General features: G+C 37.3%; 1 protein-coding gene across 1 annotated transcript in view; it reads left to right on the top strand.

The window, feature by feature from the left end:
• Glrb (glycine receptor beta) overlaps positions 1-23,027 on the top strand; it is an 85,373-nt gene that overhangs the window by 53,987 nt on the left and 8,359 nt on the right. The window contains exons 5-8 of the mRNA XM_051199203.1: positions 4,920-5,149; positions 5,237-5,319; positions 6,921-7,061; positions 20,066-20,218. Coding sequence (XP_051055160.1) covers positions 4,920-5,149; positions 5,237-5,319; positions 6,921-7,061; positions 20,066-20,218 — 607 coding nt within the window. The remainder of the gene's footprint in view (positions 1-4,919; positions 5,150-5,236; positions 5,320-6,920; positions 7,062-20,065; positions 20,219-23,027) is intronic.

Here is a 23,027-nt window from a genome sequence, read left to right as displayed (position 1 = left end):
TGTTTTAGGTTTGTTGTTGGCAGTGGTATTGTGAATATATTTTTTTCTGTTTTACCCTTGGTTTCTGGAGTAGTTGGATTATATGTTGCCTACATTTTGGTGGGTGTAGTTACCTTCCTTGGGTTGGAGTTTTCCTTCCAATACTTTCTGTAGGGCGGGAATTGTAGATATGTATTGGGAAAATCTGATTTTGTCATTAAATATCTTGTTTTCTCCATCTCTAGTGAGTGAGAGTTTTGCTGGATATAGTAACCTGGGCTGGCATCTGTCCAGGACCTTCTGGCCTTGAGGGTTTCCATGGAGAAGTCAGGTGTAATTTTGATAGGTCTGCCTTTATATGTTACCTGTCCTTTTTCCTTCGCTGCTCTTAATATTCTTTCTTTATTCTGTATGCTAGGTGTTTTGATTATTATATGTCGAGGGGTCCTCTTTCTTTGGTTCAACCTATTTGGTGTTTGGTATGCTTCTTTTACTTTCATGGGCATGTCCTTCTTCAGATTGGGAAAGTTTTCCTTGATGATTTTGTTGAATATGTTTTCGGCACCTTCGAGCTGGGCTTCCTCACCTTCATCTATGCCTATTATTTTTAGGTGTGGCCTTTTCATGGTGTCCCACATTTCCTGGATGTTTTGTGTTAAGGATTTGTTGGATTTATGATTTTCTTTGGTCGATGAATCTATTTCTTCTAGTTTATCTTCTACACCTGAGATTCTCTCTTCCATCTGTTGATTTCTGTTGGTTATGCTTGCTTCTACAGTTCCCAATTGTTTGCCCAATTTTTCTATTTCCAGCATCCTTCGGTTTGTGTTGCCTTTATTTTGTCTATTTGTGTTTTCAAGTCTTGAACTGTTTCCTTCACCTGCTTAATGGTTTTTTTTTTTTTTCCCCCTTGGCTTTCTGTACTTTCTTTACTTTCCTTAAGGAAATTGTTCATTTCTTCCACTTTTTGTTTGTTTTTTCCTCCATTTCTTTAAGGAATTTTCTCACATCTTCTTTGAGGGCCTCTATCCTTTTTATGATGGTAATTTTTAAGTCATTCCCTTCTTCTTCCTCTGCTTTGTTGTTGTGTTCCATTCTAGTTGGTGTAGATTCCCTAGATTATGGTGGTGTCATGCTTGTCTTTCTGTTGTTAGGTGTTTTCTTCTATTGCCATCTTCCCATAGCTTCTTCCAGTAGGTGTTGGTGGGGTCTCCCCCTCTCTCTATGGTACTTCCCTGGTGGGCTTATGTAGGTCAGAGATTCAGTATCTGTAGTTCTGGGTGGTCCAAGCTCTATAGGATGTTTCTCTGCAAACAGGGACCCAGGGATGGGGTCAGGATGAGGATCCATTAGAAGATGCCTCTAGACAATGTCTCTATCCAACAGCTGGTGGAAGTAGACGAAGTCTGAGCTGAAACTTGGGAAGTTTCTGCACGTTAATCGGATCTCACTGGAAACTGGCACTCTCAAGCTGATGCCTCTTTCTTTAGCAGAGGCCCTGCTTTGGGGGTCAAGGATCTTGCTGGCAAGAACTCAGAGTGGACCCGCAGAAAAAGGTGGATCTCTGGGAGGGGCCTGGGACTCCAGCAGAGGACTGGAGGTGGGTTCAGAGACCAAGCAGGTGGAAATTTTGAGTGGTCCTGCATTGATAGGCAGGTGTTCTTTGTTCAGAGTTGCTCTGAGAAGTCTCAGAAATAGGGTGAACTGTTGGCTCCACCCTCTGTCCCAGTGCTCAACCAGAGAGGCAGGACAGTGGGTGGGGTAGGGCACAGCATAAGGGGGGGCAGGCTCATGGTGGGGATGGTTGGGCGTGTATCAGAGCTCCAAGGGTGCTCTCGATGGGGACAGGACACAGGAGCAGTGGGATCAGGGGCCAACCCAGAGAGTTCTGGGGAGAGGGGGAGAGGTTGTAGGGGAGAGGCCACCCCAATTGAGCCCAGACTCACCTCTAGCCAATGGCTGGGGGAAGAGGACAAAGGCTGAGCTGAAACTTGGGAAGTTTTTGCAGGATAGTAAGATCTCACTGGAAACTGGCACTCTCCAGCTGAGGCCTCTTTTCTTTAGCAGAGGCCCTGCTTTGGGGGTCAGGGATCTTGCTGGTGGGAACTCAGAGTCCTATAGTATTTTCTATATTAATCCTGGTTAAGATTGAATTATCTAGCTGATCTGAATAAGGGGGAGCTTATGAAGCCCAGACTGATAGCTGGGAAACCAGCATTAGACAGACTCAGACCCCCTGAACATGGGTCTCAGTTAGAAGGCCTGGGCAGTCTATGGGACCTCTTTGACATTGGGAGCAGGAGGTATCCCTGGTGCATGAAAGAACTTTGGGAGCACATTGTCCATAGAGCAATACTCCCTTAACCTAGAGACAGACATGCTCCAAATGATTTGACAGATTTTGATGATCCCTCCTGAAAGGCCTCACTCTCCCTGTGGAGTGGGTGGGGAATGGGATGGGAGGGGGTCCGGGGGCATGGGAGGATGGGAGGAAGAGGGACCTGGGATTGATATACAATAAAAGAAAAAAAAAAACAATAAAAAATGCATTGTCTATAATAATACAGTTAATACATATTTAAGTTTATGTGTTTAAATATATACTGATGTGGTGTGCAGATCATGTCAGAGACAGTAAACAATTTGAAATGAAATATCTTTGAATGAATATGATCTCAAGTTGAATCCCCTCCTGGGCTTAGGTAAAATACAATGATCAAAACTTTATAAGAAATTGACTTAGCATGATGTATATTAGTCCTGAAGCGGGAGTCATAAATGGTTGTGTGGAGCAGACACAGAGGTTTGTCAGGAGCATCATTGTGTCTCTTGGAAGCTTGGAATTGTCATAGTTGTTTTGATAAATAATCGTTTATCTTCATTAGAATTATAAATTTGTGTAGGTGCAGGGTGTGCATGTGTGTGTGTGTATGTGTGTGTGTGAGAGAGAGAGAGCCTAAGCAAGTGTATGTATGTGCTCACATGTGCATGTGAGCCTGTGTGCTAATGTAGTAATGTTGCACATTGTACTGCCAGTCTTTGTATTCTGAATGACAGGGCTCTTTTACTCCATTTGGGTCCAAGTTCATTTGGTTAAAAGAGTCTTCTCTTTTCAGTGCAGCCCCAGTAAGGTCAGGTGTTCAGACACATGCAGACATGTTGATATAATCTTAGCTGGCTTGACATGGAACTTCTAGACAAACAGCATGTGATTTTTGAGACTTAATTCATATGTTGAATTTTAAAATCACTTTATATTTTTAATTGACATTCATATTGACATGAACAGTGGGACATTATAGTATGTTTGTAGAATACACAGTGGCCACTTATGTGAAGTTGACATACCTAATGTGTTGCAGTTTTTACAAACATCCAGTGCAAGTTGGTGATAGAGATTTCTGAGCTTCAGCTAGGTAAGTGCAGTTAGTGGATGTCTTGCCCTTCTTCAAATAGTAAACAGAAGCTGAACACAAAAACAAACTGATTAGAAGAGGAAATTTTCTTTCTTTTTTTTTCTGGAGTCTATGCTTACAGCCTATGCTTTAAAATATATATATTTATGCCTCATAGAGAAGTATTGTCTTTACTCTTTAGTAAAAGTGATCTGCCACTTCTTTATATTTATTTAGTTGGATCTAGAATTTATGTTTACTATTCAATTTATTGTCCAAAAGGCCTTGGAGGGATAAAATATGAACTTTAGATTATAGACTGTGAAGAAGGTCTTGAAACCCAATGTAATTTATGCCTTGAATACTTTCTTACACATTCTGAGTATAGTGGATGAAGTAAAAGTCACTAATAATGAATTTTAGTGTGCACTGATGATCCAGTTTGTGTCAGAACTTTATCTCCCCCACCTCTTTCTCTCTCTCATCTTTGAAATAGCACTGGTGAACCTGGAACTCATTATGTAAATGTCATCTTGCCTCTGCCTCCCAAGTACATACCGCCATGTCTGATCAGAGATCCCTACTCATTGGCAAATATAAAATACTTTAGGCAATCAAACATGGTTTCTTCATGTATTTTAGTACCAAATGCCAACAAAATTTTGTTCTTACAATTTTGTGGAATTACAGTTTCTGAACATGAACTAATAACTGACTAAAATATTTTAATATTTGCATAAATGAAGTATGACATTATGAATTTTGTATCCATTTTGATATGTTTCACACAATCCAAATCTCATTTCACTGTATTCCCTAGTCTCTATTATAACTCACATGTATGAGTAGTTATGAATAGATTTCCTTGAACCATCACCAGAACACATATCAGACATTTGAATCTGAGTTCTGTATATATGTTCATTCCTGTGCAAATGGATTTTTGACCATAAATGCACATTACACTGGACATGTTCAGATCTGGACATATACAGCCTTTTGTTTCTTTTTACTACTCCATAAACTATACTTTATAACAACTATTCATGTGACATTTACATGGAGTTAACTGTTAGAACTAATGGTTTAAATGTATATAGGATTGTATAGTGTCTATGCAAATTCTAAGCCATTTCATATACAGATTTTGACACACATATGAAGTACTGGAACCAATTACTTGTATCAAGGCCCAATGGTATATGTAGAGTTATTGTGTATATACATGTACTCACATACATTCACCAATTTATTGTTTGCTTCTCTATTTAACAAAAGACAAATAGAAACTTTTTTCTCCCATTTCTTATCTATTCCTAATTTTACCATACTTTGGGAGCAGGGAGTTTGGTTGGAACCTTTAGAAGGTCTCATGTTGAGATAATACTATCACCCAGCCAAGTGGAAAATATTTGTTTGCTAGTGAAAGTAAAAACATGTTTGTTGTTAAAAAAAGAGCTATATACACACACATGTCATGCATGCATTTGTTTTATTTTTAAGCAACTAAATATATCAACATGAAATGTACTTTTCTCCCCCCAGGACTATAGAGTTAACATTTTCTTGAGACAGAAATGGAACGACCCCAGGCTCAAGCTCCCTAGTGACTTCAGAGGTTCAGATGCACTGACAGTAGATCCCACAATGTACAAGTGCTTGTGGAAGCCTGACTTATTCTTTGCAAATGAAAAAAGTGCCAATTTTCATGATGTAACCCAAGAAAACATCTTATTATTTATTTTTCGTGATGGAGACGTCCTTGTGAGCATGAGGTATACTTTTGTATTTAATTCATGTGTAATCAGGGTACCACAGAAACATATATTCAATGATTCCAATCTCTCTGCTTCTGACTTCAGGTTGTCTATTACTCTTTCATGCCCTTTGGACTTAACTCTGTTTCCCATGGATACACAACGCTGCAAGATGCAACTTGAGAGCTGTATGTAAATGAGGCCATAAATGATTTGGGAAAATACAATGCTTATATCTACACAATATATTCTATTATTGTGTTATATAACTGGGGAAACCATAATGCTTTTGGTGATACGAATACCATACCAATTAAGATAATCTTGGAGAAGAGAAATCTTTCTGTTGTAGTTGGCCTTTTAGAGAGTTGACATTGGTGTGTTTCTTATTCTGAAGATTAGGTTTATTTGGATTAGTATTACAGAAAATATATATACAAAATTATGGTCTTCTGACAAAATAATTTCTCTGAATTTAGTACTATCATAGTAAAAATATGAGAAAATAGAAATACATGTAAGCCCAACTAACTGCATTTCTTATGAAAGTACAGATCAGTTAATTTTTACAAATTGTTTGTTTGCTGTTCCTATGATTGTATTTTTCAGTTTATAAAAGATATATTAAATGTTATAAACTGATTTTCTATGAAACATTAATTTCCTATGATAATTGTATCTAGAAAATACTTGAAAAATGAATACTGATGTCAAAAGTAATATTCAGCATAATTGCTTAAAGATCAAGCTATTTCTATGAATAATCATAGCTTTGTAAAATATACTGTGTATGTTAGATTACATGTTATTTATTTAGTGGTTATTTGTTGTTTTTTTAATGCACTAAAATGAATCCTAACTTTTAATTGTATTTCTTTCTTCCTACCAACGAGATTTTTTTTTAAGTCTATGCAGTGTTTCAGTACCATACATATGCATACATATCAGAAAATATTTAATACAAATTTAAGTAAGTCCATATTCTCAATGTACTCCTTTGATACACTGTATAGGATTTTAGAGACTGATGGTCTTTGAGATCCAGTGGTAGGTTATTCTAGGATGTAGTCCTGAATTGTAGCCACATACTAAATGCAGGCCATGAACTCTTGGTTACTTTACTGAAGCTATAATGATGTTCACTTGGAGTAGTCTTACTGCTTTTTTTTTTTTTTTTTTTTTTTTTTTTTTGTCATGGTGCAATTTCTTCAAGGAACATCTCAGTGATTTATTTAAAATCATTCTATTTTTAATTTTAGTTTGTTTGTTTTGCTTTGTTTTGTTTGGGCTTTTTCTTTAAATTTTTATTTTGTTTTAGTGGGAGGTTACAAGGGCAGAGGGTGGATGTGAGGCAAGTGGGAGAAAAGAGGGATTTGAATTCATGGAATACAAGGAATCAATAAAAGTTAAAAGCAAAGTTTAAAGTAAAAAAGTTAGATACATAGTGAATGATTATAAGTGGACATATGCAGAGAACTTCTATCTTATTTTGTTACCTTTTAATTGATAGTGGTTATGAATGCTAACACAGACAGGAGATTTTCTATACATGATGACCTAGGATAATATCTGATTTTGATGATTATTTAACCCTATTTCTTCTCCATAATGATGATGTGTTATTTTTGTGCTTGGCCATAGATTCAATAGCTGTGAATTTTGAAATACAATTCTATAACATTATGCCATGCCCTTTAAAACCTTTACTATGTTTAGTATGGATTACTAGAATAATAAGAGAGCATTGAAAAATATATTTCAGTCTAACATGTTCATGTATTTATTATAGTTGGTTATACAACCGATGATTTGAGATTCATCTGGCAGTCAGGAGATCCTGTTCAGTTGGAAAAAATTGCTTTACCTCAATTTGATATTAAAAAGGAAGATATCGAATATGGCAACTGTACAAAATACTATAAAGGCACTGGTAAGTGATATTTTAGAAAATAAAACTAACCAAAGTTTCAAAGTTTTGTTTTAGCTTTAATGTAGATAGACTAAGGAACAAATAGAGGAGAGGTGCTTTAAAATAAGATAATTGTGAGAAATGTATCCTTATAACCATGTGTTAAATCCTTTTCCACAACCACATTCACTTCAGATGTTTGACCTTATAATTATGGAATAGATCAGTTTTTCTCCATGTAATTCCATAGTAAGAAGTTGTCAGTATTTCATTATAGTAATACAATATTGGGATGAATATATTAGTAAAACAATCCCCTCCAGGTAATGGCTTCCTTAGATGTTGCCATGTTTTGACAAGATTATCTTTAGCATTAAGCATTTAATATAGCTCAATATAATCTCTGTGTGTTAATCTTTTGTTTTGTGAGCAGTTTTATTTATATGGCAGTTTGCCTGTCTTGTTAACTTTGAAATCACTGAACTTTGTGTACATGAGAACAATAAAAAATGTGAGATAATTGAACTTCTCTGACTATTTTCTATATAGTGTTGTTTGTCTAGGTCATACAATAACCAGTTTTGAAAAGCAGAACAAATTAACCACAGCCACTAAATTACATTGAACATTTGAAGAAAGTCCTGTCAGTGCCCCATGTTGAGTGGGCATCTGTTGGGTATTGCAGACTTGTTCAGTCTGTACCAGAGAGGGGGAGTGTAGATTGAAAAATGAAACAGATAGGGACAGAATACAGTGTCTGGAAGACATCCCAGAGAATACTGGGATCCACTTTAAGTTTATTCCTCAAATTTCTTATGCACCCTAAGCAAAAATGGTGGAAAAGGCAAAAAACTTCTTTACCATGATACAAGGAAAAGACTTAATTACTTCCTTAATTCTTTAAACATTTAGTAACCACACCTTAGATCAAACCTTTTGTTATCTGACCTTGATGATTAAGACATCTAGTAACCACACCTTAGACCTTTAGGTCTTAGGTCTTTAACCATGAAAGAGCAAGGATGGTTTTGAACTCTCTGATCTTAAGTCAATATGGAACAGAGCCACCTCTATGGACCCTGACAAAGTACAAAAATCCACTCCACTCTCATAATGTATAGTAGTCAGCCTGGGTGTCTGCATTGTCAGCTTTAGTCACTAAAGAGGTTTGGTAGTATTAATACATGTCATTTAATAATACAAAATTAAACAATAAAGAAACTTAATTGTGACATAATTGCAATGATCAGTTCAACTTGTAAGTTGCCTACAATTCTGTTTTAGAAAGCAAGTGATGAAAAAGGTATTCAGAAGCAGATAGGAGCTAAGTTTACATTTTTGGAAGCATTCATACTATGTAAAAGCCAACTGTTATGAGATCATCATGGCAAAATACATTAAAATGAGACTAAATATAACAAGTTGCATTTATACAGTCCTAAAATAAATATATACATACAAGACTGGGAAATTTGGTGGTAATAATTAATTTTTGTTGGTATTTACTACGTCTGTTGTTGACTATCAAATACATTGGTAAGATTATTTTTTTTTTTAAGATATAATTCTGTTGGCCCGGTAGTAGTTTCTTATCGGCTAGCTCTGTCTTAAGTATTAACCCATTTCTGCTGATCTATGTATTTCTCTTACCAAGGAGCCTGCCGGCATTCTGCTTTCTTCTGACTCTCCATCTTGGCTCTCCTTCCTACTTCTTCTTTCCTCCTTGTCTCCTATGCCCTCCTATCTTCCTTTTCTATTGGCCACCAGTGCTTTATTCATTAACCAGTATGAGAAACATATATACATAATGGCATCTCCCATCATCTCCTCTTTTCTGTCTAAATAAAAAGAAGGGTTTTAACCTTAACATAGCAAAATATATCACATAACAGTTATCAAATAAGAATCACAGTTAACACTATTTAGTCCATTAACATTTATCAAGATTTAAAGACAATATTCCATCATCTACCCTATCTTTGTGAGTCTGAAGTCCTATATGTAAATTATCATTAAGCCTAACTGAGGAAAACTATAACCATAACTGTCTTCAACTCCTTCAAAGACCACAGAAGGATAGTATATAAACTCTACAAATGACAGAGGCATCTTGCCTTGTCAGTCACCTGTAGTTCTGTAATCTTCCATCTTCAGTCCATAGGCCATAGTGTGTCTGGCAGAGTCTTCAGCAAAGCAGGAAACTTTAAACTGTCCGCCTGTATTGGCAGTTTGTCAATCACTTTTCTTTGTGTCCTGCAGACTGTCTGGCAGACTCTTCCATGAAGCAGGAACTCTGTAGCAATGTCCATCTTGAATCAGCAGTCACTTTTCTCTGGGTCCTGCATGTCCAGTTTATACAGCATAAAGTCAAACAGTATCTTGCCCAAACGGCTAGTCTTGCCATATTAGAAGTAAACTTCATAATGTGTTTGTTCGATGTCTATCTTCCTTTCTGACGCAGGTGGTGTTGCCAGGAGCAATTGTGCCTCATTGTCAAGTAAAACCCTAAACCATTTTAAAAGCCATATTCTGTAGGTCTTTGAAAGGTTTGAAGAATGCCTATTCATCTTAAATACATGTCTGTATATCTAGAAATCCTAACTAACTTAACTATAAGTTTTGACTATTATAGGTAGCTATCTAAAATCTGTACTAAATTATACATTACATTTATTTTTTAATTTTATTTAATTTTATATAACAGTTCAATTAAATGAAAACAAACATTTATACACAATATTTGGGAATTTGGGCGTCTTTCTTTCCAAACTACTTCCTGCTGGTAAGGGGCGCTGTCTTGGGGGATTCGAAGAAGATTCAGATATCCTGGCTGTAGTCTGTAGGGCTGTTTTGTCCAGCTGTTTTGAATGTAGGATAAGCTTGTACTCTGTTTCAGGAGGTCTGGCGTGATCAAACCACATTAGTCTGGAAGGAATCCACATCTTTTCATTTTCTGTGGAAACAAAAATAGAAATCCTTTTCCCCAGTAACTTGTCCTTCAACTTAAATTTTGGAGTCAAAGCATTTTTTTTTTTTTTTAGTTTAATATATTATTTTACATGTCGATCCCAGTTCCCTCACCCTCCCTCTCTCCCTTCCTCCCTTTTACCCTCTCTGCCCTCTCACATGCACCCTAACCACCCTCCCCTCCCATCCCCCCACCACAATTCCATATGTATGGGAGTGCCATCCAGTTGGGGTCATGTAGATCTGACAGGTCCTGTGAAGTAGGGACTAGGGCTTCTCTCCTATCTCTAGAATAAGGCAGTTATCCCTCCATGTGGGAATATTTTCGCAAAGTTCTTTTGTGAACCAGGGATACATCCTGGCTCCACTGTCTGAGGTCTCTTTGACTGCTCAGTCCTTCTGGCTGACACCCATAATAAGGGGGGCCTGAGTCAGTCCCATGCTGGCTTCCCAGCTATCAGTCTAGTGGCCGTTAGCTCCTCCTTGTTTAGGTAAGCTGTCTCTATGTGTTTCTGCAGCATGGTCTTGTCCTCTCCATCTGCATCTGGGTTCTAGTTCGACTCAGTGTTTATGTATGGGTGTTTGATCCTGTTTTCAACAGGCATTAGTTGAGGGCTCCATGGAGAAGTTAGTTGTTGATCTCACTCTCCGGGAAGGGCATTTATGATAGCCTTTCCACGTAAGCTCAACTTGTTAGTTGAGAGCAGTCTTATAGTTTTCTCGACCTTTCTTTGTGTTCAATTTTATCTTCAAAACAATATTGGCTCCCTCTTTTATGTTCTCTCTCTCTGTCTCTGTCTCTCTCTCTCCCTCTTTCCTGTCTTCTATTCCTAACCAGGCTCAATATTCCTGGTCGCACATGTTTTCCTTTCCTCCCCCTCATTTTCTTCTACTTCTCTCTCCATTCGCTGTCCTCCCCCACTTCACCTGATCTCTGGGGGACTTGTCCCTTCCCAGTTCTGTGGTATGACTTTATATGAATCTCTTAGAATACACCTTGTATCCTAGTTCATCTGGTAATGTGAATTATAGGCTGGTGATCATTTGATCTAGGTCTAAAATCCATATATGAGTGAGTACATACTGTGTTCCTCTTTTTGTGACTGGGTTACCTCATTCAGGATGGTTTCTTCAAGTGCCATCCACTTGCCTGCGAATTTCAAGATACCATTATTTTTTTCTGCAGAGTAGTATTCCATTGTGTAGATGTGCTACATCTTCTTTATCCATTCTTCAATTGAGGGGCATCTAGGTTGCTTCCAGGTTCTTGCTATTACAAATAGTGCTGCTATGAACATAGTTGAACAGATGTCTTTGTTGCATGGATGTGAATTCTTTGGGTATATGCCTAAGAGGGGGATTGCTGGGTCCTGTGGTAAACTAATTCCCATTTTCCTGAGGAACCGCCATACTGATCTCCAAAATGGCTGTATGAGTTTGCACTCCCACCAGCAGTGGAGGAGTGTTCCACTTTCTCCACATCATAAGTCATCACTGGTGTTTCTAATTTTAGCCATTCTGGCAGGAGTAAGATGGTATCTCAAAGTTGTTTTGATTTGCATTTCCCTGATAGCTAAGGATGTGGAGCATTTTCTTAAGTGTCTTTCAGTCTTTTTGATTTCCTCCATTGAGAATTCTTTCTTCAGTTCTGTACCCCATTTTTAAATAGGGTTATTTGATGTTTTGTTGACTAGTTTGTTGAGTTCTTTGTATATTTTGGAGATCAGCCCTTTGTCGGATATAGGATTGGTGAAAGTCTTTTCCCAGTCTGTGGGCTGCTGTTTGGTCTTGTCGACTGTGTCCTTTGCCTTACAGAAGCTTCTAAGTTTGAAGAGATCCCATTTATTAATGGTTTCTTTCAGTGTCAGTTCCCCTGGAGTTATATTCAAGAAGTGGTCTCCTATACCAATTTGTTCAAGGGCACCTCCTACTTTCTCTTCTAAGAGGTTCAATGTGGCTGGATTGATGTTGAGGTCTTTGATCCATTTGGACTTGAGTTTTGTGCATGGCGACAGACATGGTTCTATCTGCAGTCTTCTACACACCCTCATCCAATTGTGCCAGCACCGTTCATTGAAGATGCTGTCCTTGCCCCATTGTATAATTTTAGCTGTTTTGTTGAAAATCAGGTGTTCATAGGTGCGTGGATTAATATCAGGATTTTCAATTTGATTCCATTGGTCTACCTGTCTATTTTTATGCCAATACCAGGCTGTTTTCAGAACTATATCTCTGTAGTAGAGCTTAAAGTCAGGAATGGTGATGCCTCCTGAAGTTCTTTTATTGTATAGGGTTGTTTTGGCTATCCTGGGTCTTTTGTTTTTCCATACAAAGTTGATTATTATCCTTTCAAGGTCGGTGAAGAATTGTGGTGAGATTTTAATGGGGATTGCATTGAGTCTGTAGATTGCTTTTGGTAAGATTGCCATTTTTACTATGTTAATCCTAACCAAGAGCATGGGAGATCTTTCCATTTTCTGGTATCTTCTTTAATTTCTTTCCTTAGAGTCACAAAATTCTTATTATATAGGTCTTTTACTTGTTTGGTAAGTGTTATACCAAGATACTTTATGTTGCTTGTGGCTATTGTAAAGGGTGATGTTTCTCTAATTTCTTTTGCTGCCTCTTTGTCATCTGAAAAAATTAGGGCTACTGATTTTTTTGAGTTTATCTTGTATCCTGCTAGATTGCTGAAGGTGTTTATCAGCTGTAGAAGTTCCCTGGTAGAGTTTATTGGGTCGCTTATGTAAACTATCATATCATCTGCAAATAGAGACAGTTTGACTTCTTCCTTTCCAATTTGGATGCCCTTGATCTCCTTTTGTTGTCTTATAGCATTAGCTAGAACTTCTAGTATGATATTGAAGAGATATGGAGAGAGAGGACAGCCTTGTCTTGTTCCTGAATTTAGAGGAATTGGCTTAAGTTTCTCTCCATTCAGTTTGATGTTGGCAGTTGGTTTGCTGTATGTTGCCCTTATTATGTTTAGGTATCTTCCTGTTATCCCTGACCTCTCCAAGACCTTTATCATGAAAGGGTGTTGAATATTGTCGAAGGCTTTTTCTGCATCTAGGGAGATAATCATATGGTTTTTCTTTTTCTGTTTGTTTATATTGTGGATCACGTTGATAGATTTTCGTGTGTTAAACCATCCCTGCATTCCAGATATGAAGCCTACTTGGTCATGGTGGATGATTTCTCTGATGTATTCTTGAATTCGGTTTGCCAGTATTTTAGTGAGTATTTTTGCATCGATGTTCATCAGGGATATTGGTCTGTAGTTTTCTTTCTTAGTTGTGTCTTTGTAAGGTTTGGGTACCAAAGTTATTGTGGCCTCATAAAAAGAGTTTGGCAATGAACCTTCTGTTTCTATCTTGTGGAACAGTTTGATGAGTAGTGGCATTAGTTCTTCCTTGAATGTCTGGTAGAATTCTGCACTGAATCCATCTGGCCCTGGACTTTTTTTGGTTGGAAGGCTTTCAATGACTGCTTCTATTTCATTTCAGGTTATAGGTCTATTTAAGTTGTTTGTCTGTTCTTGATTTAATTTTGGTAAGTGATAGTTATGCAGAAATTTGTCCATTTCCTTTGAATTTCCAATTTTTGTGGAATACAGATTTTCAAAGTATGACCTGAAAATTGTCTGGATTTCCTCTGTGTCTGTTGTGATGTTCCCCATTTCGTTTCTGATTTTGTTAATTTGCAAGTTCTGTCTCTGCTTTTTCGTTAATTTGGATAAAGGTTTGTCTATCTTGTTGATTTTCTCAAAAAACCAACTCTTTGTTGTATTGATTTTATGTATTGTTTTCCTGGTTTCTATTTTGTTGATTTCAGCCCTCAAGTTGATTATTTCCTGGCGTCTGCTCCTGCGGGGTGAATTCGCTTCTCTCAGTTCTAAGATTTTCAGTTGGGCTGTTAATTCTTTTATGTGACTATCCTTTGTTTTCTTCATATGGGCACTTAGTGCAATGAACTTCCCTCGTAGCACTGCTTTCAAGGTGTCCCATAAGTTCGGGTATGTTGTATCCTCATTCTCGTTGAATATTAGAAAGTCTTTAATTTCTTTCTTTATTTCTTCTTTGTCCCAGGAGTGCTGTAATTGCACATTGTTCAGTTTTCATGAGTTTGCAGGTTTTCTGCTATTTGTGTTGTTGTTGAATTCCAATTTTAAAGCATGGTGGTCCGATAAGATACAGGGGACTATTCCTATTCTCTTGTATCTGTTGAGGTTTGTTATGTCACCTAGTATGTGGTCGATTTTAGAGAAGGTTCCATGTGGAGCAGAGAAGAAGGTATATTCTTTTGTCTTTGGATGGAATGTTCTATAGATGTCTGTTAACCCCAGTTGAGACATAACTTCTGTTAATTCTTTTGTTTCTTTGTTGAGTTTCTGATTTGTGGTCCTGTCTAGTGTTGAGAGTGGTGTATTGAAGTCTCCCACTATAAGTGTGTTAGGTTTATATCAGCTTTGAGTTTTAGTAGTGTTTCTTTTATGACTGTGGGTGACTTTGTATTAGGGGCTTAGATGTTCAGAACTGAGACTTTGTGTTGATGGATTTCTCCTGATATGAATATGAAATGACTGTCTTCATCTCTTTTGACTAATTTTTGTTTGAAGTCTAACTTGTTAGATATTAGGATAGCTACGCCTGCTTGCTTCTTATTTCCATTTGATTGGAAAATCTTTTCCCAACCCTTTACCCTGAGGTAATGTCTATCTTTGAAGCTAAGATGTGTTTCTTGTATGCAGCAGAAGGATGGATTCTGTCTTCGTATCCATTCTGTTTGCCTGTGTCTGTTTATAGGTGAGTTAAGACCATTAATGTTGAGGGTGAGTAAGGACCATTGATTGTTGATGCTTGTTTGATTTAGGATTGTTGTTGGCAGTGGTATTGTGAATATATTAGTTCTGCTTCACCCTTGGTTTCTGGTGTAGTTGGATTATCTATTGCCTACATTTTTGTGGCCATAGTTACCTTCCTTGGGTTGGAGTTTTCCTTCTAATACTTTCTGTAGGGCTGGATTTGTAGATACATATTGGGAAAATCTGGTTTTGTCATTAAATATCTTATTCTCTCCGTCTATATTGATTGAGAGTTTTGCTGGATATAGTAACCTGGGCTGGCATCCGTGTTCTCTTAATACTTTTAGAACATCTATCCAGGACCTTCTGGCCTTGAGGGTTTCCATGGAGAAGTCAGGTGTAATTTTGATGGGTCTGCCTTTATATGTTACCTGTCCTTTTTCCTGTGCTGCTCTTAATATTCTTTCTTTATTCTGTATGCTAGGTGTTTTGATTATTATATGTTGAGGGGTCCTTTTTCTTTGGTTCAACCTATTTGGTGTTTGGTATGCTTCTTTTACTTTCATGGGCATGTCCTTCTTCAGATTTGGAAAGTTTTCCTCGATGATTTTGTTGAATATGTTTTCGGCACCTTTGAGCTGGGCTTCCTCACCTTCGTCTATGCCTATTATTCTTAGGTGTGGCCTTTTCATGGTGTCCCACATTTCCTGGATGTTTTGTGTTAAGGATTTGTTGGATTTATGATTTTCTTTGGTCGATGAATCTATTTCTTCTAGTTTATCTTCTGTGCCTGAGATTCTCTCTTCCATGTCTTGAATTCTATTGGTTATGCTTGTGTCCATCGTTTTCGATTTTTTGCCCAGCTTTTCAATTTCCAGCATTCCTTCCGTTTGTGTTGCCTTTATTTTCTCAATTTCAGTTTTCAAGTCTTGAACCGTTTCTTTCACCTGGTTAATTGTTTTTTCTTGGCTTTCTGTACTTTCCTTAAGGAATTTGTTCATTTCTTCCACTTTTTTGTTTGTTTTTTCCTCCATTTCTTTAAGGGATTTTCTCACATCTTCTTTGAGGGCCTCTATCAATTTTATGATGGTAATTTTTAAGTCGTACCCTTCTGCTTCCTCTGCTTTGTTGTTGTGTTCCATTCTAGTTGGTGTAGATTCCCTAGATTCTGTTGGTGTCATGTTTGTCTTTCTGTTGTTAGGTGTTAGCTTGTACTGCCTTCTTCCCATAGCTTCTTCCAGTAGGTGTTGGTAGTGTCTCCCCCCTCTCTCTATGGTACTTCCCCGATGGGTTTATGTGGGTCTGAGATTCAATATCTGTAGCTCTGTGTGGTCCAAGCTCTCTAGGAGGTTTCTCTGCAGACAGGGATCCAGGGATGGTGTCAAGGATGAGGATCCAGAAGAAGATGCCAGCAGGTATTCACAGTGGACCTCTGGCCAATAGCTCTGGCCAATAGCTCTGGCCAATAGCTGGCTGAAGAGGATGAGGGCTGAGCTGGAACTTGAGAAGGTTTTTCAGGGTAGTTGGATCTCACTGGAAACTGGCGCTCTCCAGCTAAGACCTTGTTCTTTGGCAGAGGCCAGGATTTGGGGGTCAAGGATCTTGCCCACAGGAACTCTGAGTGGACCCTCAGAGATAGGCGGATCTCTGGGATGTGCCCAGGACTCCAGCAGAGGACTGGAGGTGGGGTCAGAGACCAAGCCGTTGGAAATTATGGGTGGTCCCGCGTGGATAGTCAGGTCTCCTTTGTTCAGAGTTGCTCGGAGAAGTCTCCGAAGTAGGGTGGACTGTTGGCTCCACCCTCTGTCCCAGTGCACAACCAGAGCGGCAGGACCCTGGGTGGAGTAGGGCACAGGGTATGGGGGGTAGGCTGGTGGTGGGGATGGGTGGGGGTGTATCAGAGCTCCAAGGGTGCTCTCCATGGGGCCTGGAGACAGGAGCAGCAGGATCAGGGGCCAACCCAGGGAGTTCAGGCCGGGGAGGGGGGAAAAGAGGTTGTAGGGGACAGGCAGCCCTGATTGGGCCCAGACTCACTTCTGGCCAATAGCCAGTGGAAGAGGAAGAGGGCTGAGCTGGAATTTGAGAAGGTTTTGCAGGGTAGTCGGATCTCACTGGAAACTGGAGCTTTCCAGCTGAGACCTCGTTTTTTGGCAGAGGCCAGGATTTGGGGGTCAAGGATCTTGCCCCCATTGGTAAGATTATATATTGTTATGGGCAGAACTTAAAGTAGATTATAAGATACATCATAAATGTGATAGTAAATAGTTGCTGAAATTAAATATAAAAAATTGAAAGTTCTTTCTTAGAAGGAAATAAAAGAATGTGCTGCAAAGAAACAATTTAGAGTAGTTGTTCTTAACCTTCCTAATGCTTTGACTTGGGTTCAGTTACCCCCAATCATAATATATATATATATATATATATATATATATATATATATGTGTGTGTGTGTGTGTGTGTGTGTGTGTGTGTGTGTGTGTTGACAGTCTTAGGTGATCTCTGTAAAAGGGTTGTTTGTCCACCAAAGGGGTCACAGCCCACAGGTTGAGAATTACTGATTTAGAGATTTAGAAGTTTCCTCTAGAGGTTCTGTGGAGTTCTTTGAGAATTTCTTTTTTTATTTGATTAATCATGAATGAAACCTTACAATCCTATTAGATACAGAAGATAGCATGAGATTGTAGCTAACATACTTTGGGCATTTACTATGTTTCTGATTCTTTATAAATATTTATATGAATCAGAAGTAAAACATTAGTATTTAGATAATGTTGGTGAATTGTAAATTTAGCTCAAAATGTATGTAATACTAAACATGCATACTTATATAGAATATATAGACTTCACACACACACACACACACACACAGTAGTGTAAAGAAATTCTGACTTGGCATTAACTTTAATGAAACTCTATTGTTCCATGAATAACAGATAGTGAAAGTAAAGAATAGGGAAACACAAAATGAAAACAGTTAAGTTGGGTGCCTAAATGAATAATGAAGGAAAATGACACTGAAAATAGAGAGTAAATTGAAATTTCTCAATGCACATTAATATCAATTAACTGCCCACCTGCCTCTCATAAACATAACAGACTAGAGGAAGATCAAAAAAGATGAAGAAATGTTTCTTATAAAAGTTTATGAAGCAAATCAATGTAATATCCAATATGCATTTTATTGCTAGATGCACAGACAGCTCATGAAGTCCCCTAGTGAGTGCCTTTATGAAAGTACATGGTGGAAATATGCTTATAAATTTTCATATTAAATTATACTACTTTATAGTAACTATACACTACTATATATAGTATAGATACTAATATAGTATGTGTACCTACATAGTGACTGGAGAAGATTCACGTATATAATTTGCTTAGAGGAACATATGCATTGTTCTTCATTTCATATGCAGTAGGTGAATGAATTACCTGCATAAGTGACACTATTTCAAAGCAAGGTACTTTGCAAACTGTATTTTAGGAAGCACTGTGAGCCTGTTTATGAAAGGTTATACTTTTGAAATACTGAAAATGATTGTTGGCTACATGTATATGTCATGCATATGTTTTTGTTATCAGAGAGGGACTTCAAATGGGTGCTTTTTATTTTTCCCTCATCTTATAAAATCTGTGAATAATATATACTATATTGCTTTTATTTAATGAAACTAAAATTAGCAAGCTGAACATCTTGTTTCTGATGCATTAGTTAGCATTTGCTCCCATGCCTCACCACTAATTGCTCTTGTTCCATATTGATGTTATCACCTTTCCAATGTCCCTGAGACAGCATTGGGTATAACTCATAATATGAGCAGATCTTTCTCATGTAACTTAAAATGATTGTGAATATCCTTTTTAAATAAAAATTTAAGACATTTTACTGTATGAAAATCCTGCCAAATAGATAGGAAGATTACACTAGTGTGTAAAATATGTTTGCTTTTCCCAGTTAGGGTAACTAATTAAATATTACTTTGTAACTATAAGGCAGTGACATAACCTTATCCTTCTATCTATAATTATTTTACTTATGGATTGTTTGTTTGTGTGTTTATGTCAACACTTTAAAATAATTATGCACAGTGCCAACTAAAAATAACTGAAGATCCTTAATCTTTGGTATTTATACATAATCTTACATTTATTAAATGGTAAATGCCAGTTTTTATCTAAATAATGTGTTTTTATTGGAGATGCCTGCTTGTAATTCCAGAACAGTCAAGCAAAAGGATCACAAGTTTGAGGTTAGCCTGGGTTATATAAAGTGACTAACTGAAAACAATTAAACCTATTAAGAAATAAGCATTATATATAAATTAACTAAAAGGACCAAATTATTTCAAAAACAATCCCCCACTTGGAAGTATGTCTTCTTTTCAAATAGAGTATTGTCAGAAAATTCCTTTTGCCTGTGTCTGTCTGTCTGTATATCTATATCTATATATATATGTCTATCTCAATCTTCCCTTCTCTTTTCCTCTCAAGACAACAAAAGATATAATGCCAGGATGCCAGTACTCATTAGTAAATTTTGGAACTAGCTGGTGTTTGAAGTTATAGAATGATATTCTAGAGCAGTTTCTGCATTTGTCCCAGCAGGAGGAACTGAAAGTCCTTTCCCTGGGTGGAAGTTTGTGAACCATGGGCTGTGGAGGGAAGGGCGTGAAGAATCATGTCCTGTCTTCCCACTTCACAGTACTTTTTCAGTCACTGCAAGTTTTTGTCCTTTCTCTTCCTGCTGCTTACATGAATGCTTGCCTAAAGTTTTCAGGTTAACTATGCTTGTAAGTTCTTGGAGACTTGCATCCAATCTCCAGCAGATATCCTTCACATGGATGAAAGTTAGGAGGACAAGACTCAGTCCAAGAGCATTTCTCCTTAGAATCAACCTGCTGCTTTGATTCAGGGCTCATGGTCTCGCTGTTTAATCTTATATGCTACCACCACTGCAGAGGGGAGGGCATGGAATTGAAGAGTTTCAGACTCTTACACAGATTTAATGCCTAGACCTTCCACAGAGCAACACATGAGCTCTGCTCTTTAGTATCATGGTGTGGTGGTAGAGGTCAGGGAAAGCATGTCCCATACTCTTTATAAAATGTCACCAACTAAAGGAAAACACTTTGCAATGTTGACTTTGTGAAACTGCCAGGAGGAGAAGTGCCCTGTGCGTTGCAGGTCCTTCTGACTTCTGATTTTGTGTGGGTATGACCCTTCCTTACACCTGTCGCTTCTCTGGCTTTGGCAGGCTACTACACTTGTGTGGAGGTCATCTTCACCCTGAGAAGACAGGTTGGGTTCTACATGATGGGTGTTTATGCACCAACCCTGCTGATTGTGGTCCTCTCCTGGCTCTCCTTCTGGATCAACCCTGATGCTAGTGCTGCCAGGGTGCCCCTGGGTAAGTGTCCCTGCTTCTCTGCCACCATGACAGTGGGGTCTGGTTGAGTATCCTATCCTGAAAAGGTGAGGCTCCAAATATTCCAAGTGCAACAAATAGAAAATTACACACTTTTACTTCCTGGGCAAGCACAATAAAGACACCGTGTATTAAAAATGTGTAAAGGCTTTGTGTTTATGGTGTACGTGTATATGAAATATTAATGAATATTTTTTGGACTTGGGTCCTATTTTTAAGACATCTATAAAACATATACAAATATTTCAAAGTAAAACTCTGAATTGGAAGCACTTATGGTCATTTCAAGAAAGGAAAACTAAACTATGCCCTTATGTGCTAAGTGCATTACAAACTTCTTTGAAGCAGGGAATTAGAAGAGATGGCTGTTATTTTGAGGGAGGCTTTCTTCAGTATTTGACACACACTGTTCTGTATTTTCTCAGTGCTTATGCAGTTGGTAATTAAGTTTTTCTTTTCCTATTCTGAGAATTTTGCAGGATGTATTAATGTACCACTAAAATATAAAATCTTCAGTAATGCCAAAGTTCAAAACAAATAATCACTTTGGTGGAAATTATTGTAAATAATATGCATCTCAGGCTCAGAGGAGATGAAATCTGCATTACTTACTTGATATTTCATCAGTAATGGCTCCATGCATGATAGTGGGTACCACACAACCTACCTGTATTGGAGGTGTTCCCATACAGATTTGTGTGGGTACACTCTGATGTTCACATAATAACAAGGTCATTTAATGATACATGATTTCATCTTTAAATGGCATGTGAGTGTCATAATATGATCTATTCTTAAAAAAATACATAGTACCATTCTCTTTCCTTTTACTGCTCATATTCTGTAACTTAATAATTTTAAGACTGGTGCAAAGAAACACCATTAGCCAGTCGTTTTAAATATGTATGTGTTTAATGATTCGTAAGTATTTGCTTCAGGTAGCGATAAAGCTCAGTGGTAAAGAACACTCATGTACATATGAAGTCCTGGGTTCCATCCCCAATAAGCTCTGCCTCCCCTTCATGAGACAGTATTTCATGAGAAAATAAGCAAGAACTCTTTCTGTAGAGAAAGCAGGGAAATGTCAAAGTGTAAACATTTGTGCCATCAGAGTTTCAATAGGCATATTTGGGAATTTGTCATTTTCTGTGCTTTCTGAATCTCACCAGTGGAAAAATTGTGGTATATGTGGCCTCCCAGCAAATGATAGCCTGCTACTTTTGGGTTCTGTTTTTCCTTCAAAAAGCTTTTGTGTGTATCTCTTTCTGAAATTGTTGAAGGGAATGAATAAAATATACATACACACACACACATATATGCATGCCTGTGCATGTTCTTTCTTTCAAACACCTATATAAATGTGTACATAAAATCTAAAGGTTATATATGCATGCATATATGTAATATTACAATGTGTATAATATATTTATTACATTTAATGTTATATTAGTATCAATATTAGTGTTGCATTTTATGTATAGTATTACATATATGCACTACAATTACTAACTATACTGTCTATATATTGTTATATAGCTGACAAGATACTTTTGGGTATTTAAGTTCATTCAGCATATATTTTGTTTTGTAGTAACTGTTTTGGGTACTAATCAAGAATATGGCAAGGTAGTCATAAAAATGAATAGAGATTGTTAATATGAGAGATTAAGACATCTTAGCTTTAATGTATTTATATTTCTTTGCAAAGAAGCTGACACCAATAAGTATGACTTATAATACATAGGACAATGATATGAGGGAGAACAACATGCCTGTCAGAAAATAGCTTTAAGAAGCGAAAATTATGTCTAAAGAAAGAAAGTAAAGAAATAAAAGCAAGTCCTAGTCTTATCTAGGAAAGAGTAAAACATAGACTTGAGTCTTGATCATTAGTAAGAGTGAGGTCTGGACCCCTGGACACCTCTTAGTGTACTATGTTATTAATGGTTTTATACAAGTCAGACAGGAAGTACCTTGAAACCTTCTGATGATCAGACTCCAATTTTGATTAGTTATAACTTTAACCATTGCCTGATTTATTGGGGACTGACTGATGAGGGAAAGGTAGAAGCAAGGAGAGCGGTTAAGAGATAGCTGATGGGGACAACTGACAGTCATTTCGGCCAATGATTGATAGTATTCTAGACTTTTGTGTTAATATTCTACTTAAAGATTAAGAACCTTGAGACACATGCTGACTGCAAAATGTATAACTGATAAATATTTTCCCTTTAATAGTAAGTTAGATACCAATCAAATCATTATTTCAAAATGTGGTGAGGATCTAATAAAAAAATTAAAATGTAAATCAAAATACAACCAATAAGAGGACACACGTGTCCAATGAGGCTGAGGCTCAGTGTCTTGGCTGACAGCATCTGTCTGTGGACATTTTGATGGTTTCTTTAGTCATAGGGTATAATGTGTCTATGCCAGTAAATCATATTTACCATGTCCCTCCTGATGATAGAAAGAGAGGTAGGAAAAGAGGAAGGAGGAGGAGATGAGAAAGACACCTATAATTGCAACAATTCATCTTTTGTGTTCTATGATTACTTAAGTTGTTATATGTTACATAAACTTAACTACCTTATACTGATTACATGTAAGTTTATATATAATGCTGGTTTTCCATCTAAATTTTGTATTGCCTATAGAATTTCTTTAGTATTACTTTTCTGAGATTTTTCTTTCTGAAATGAATAGAAATGTTCTGTACTTTACATTCTCTTTTAGATATCATATTGTTAACACAACAATAACAACAAAAGTAACCAAACAACAAACAAAA

Source organism: Phodopus roborovskii, unplaced genomic scaffold, assembly GCF_943737965.1.
Source record: "Phodopus roborovskii unplaced genomic scaffold, PHOROB, whole genome shotgun sequence".
NCBI classification, from domain to species: Eukaryota; Metazoa; Chordata; class Mammalia; order Rodentia; family Cricetidae; genus Phodopus; species Phodopus roborovskii.
Note: the sequence above shows the minus strand (reverse complement) of the source record. Positions and strands in the feature narration are given on the sequence as shown.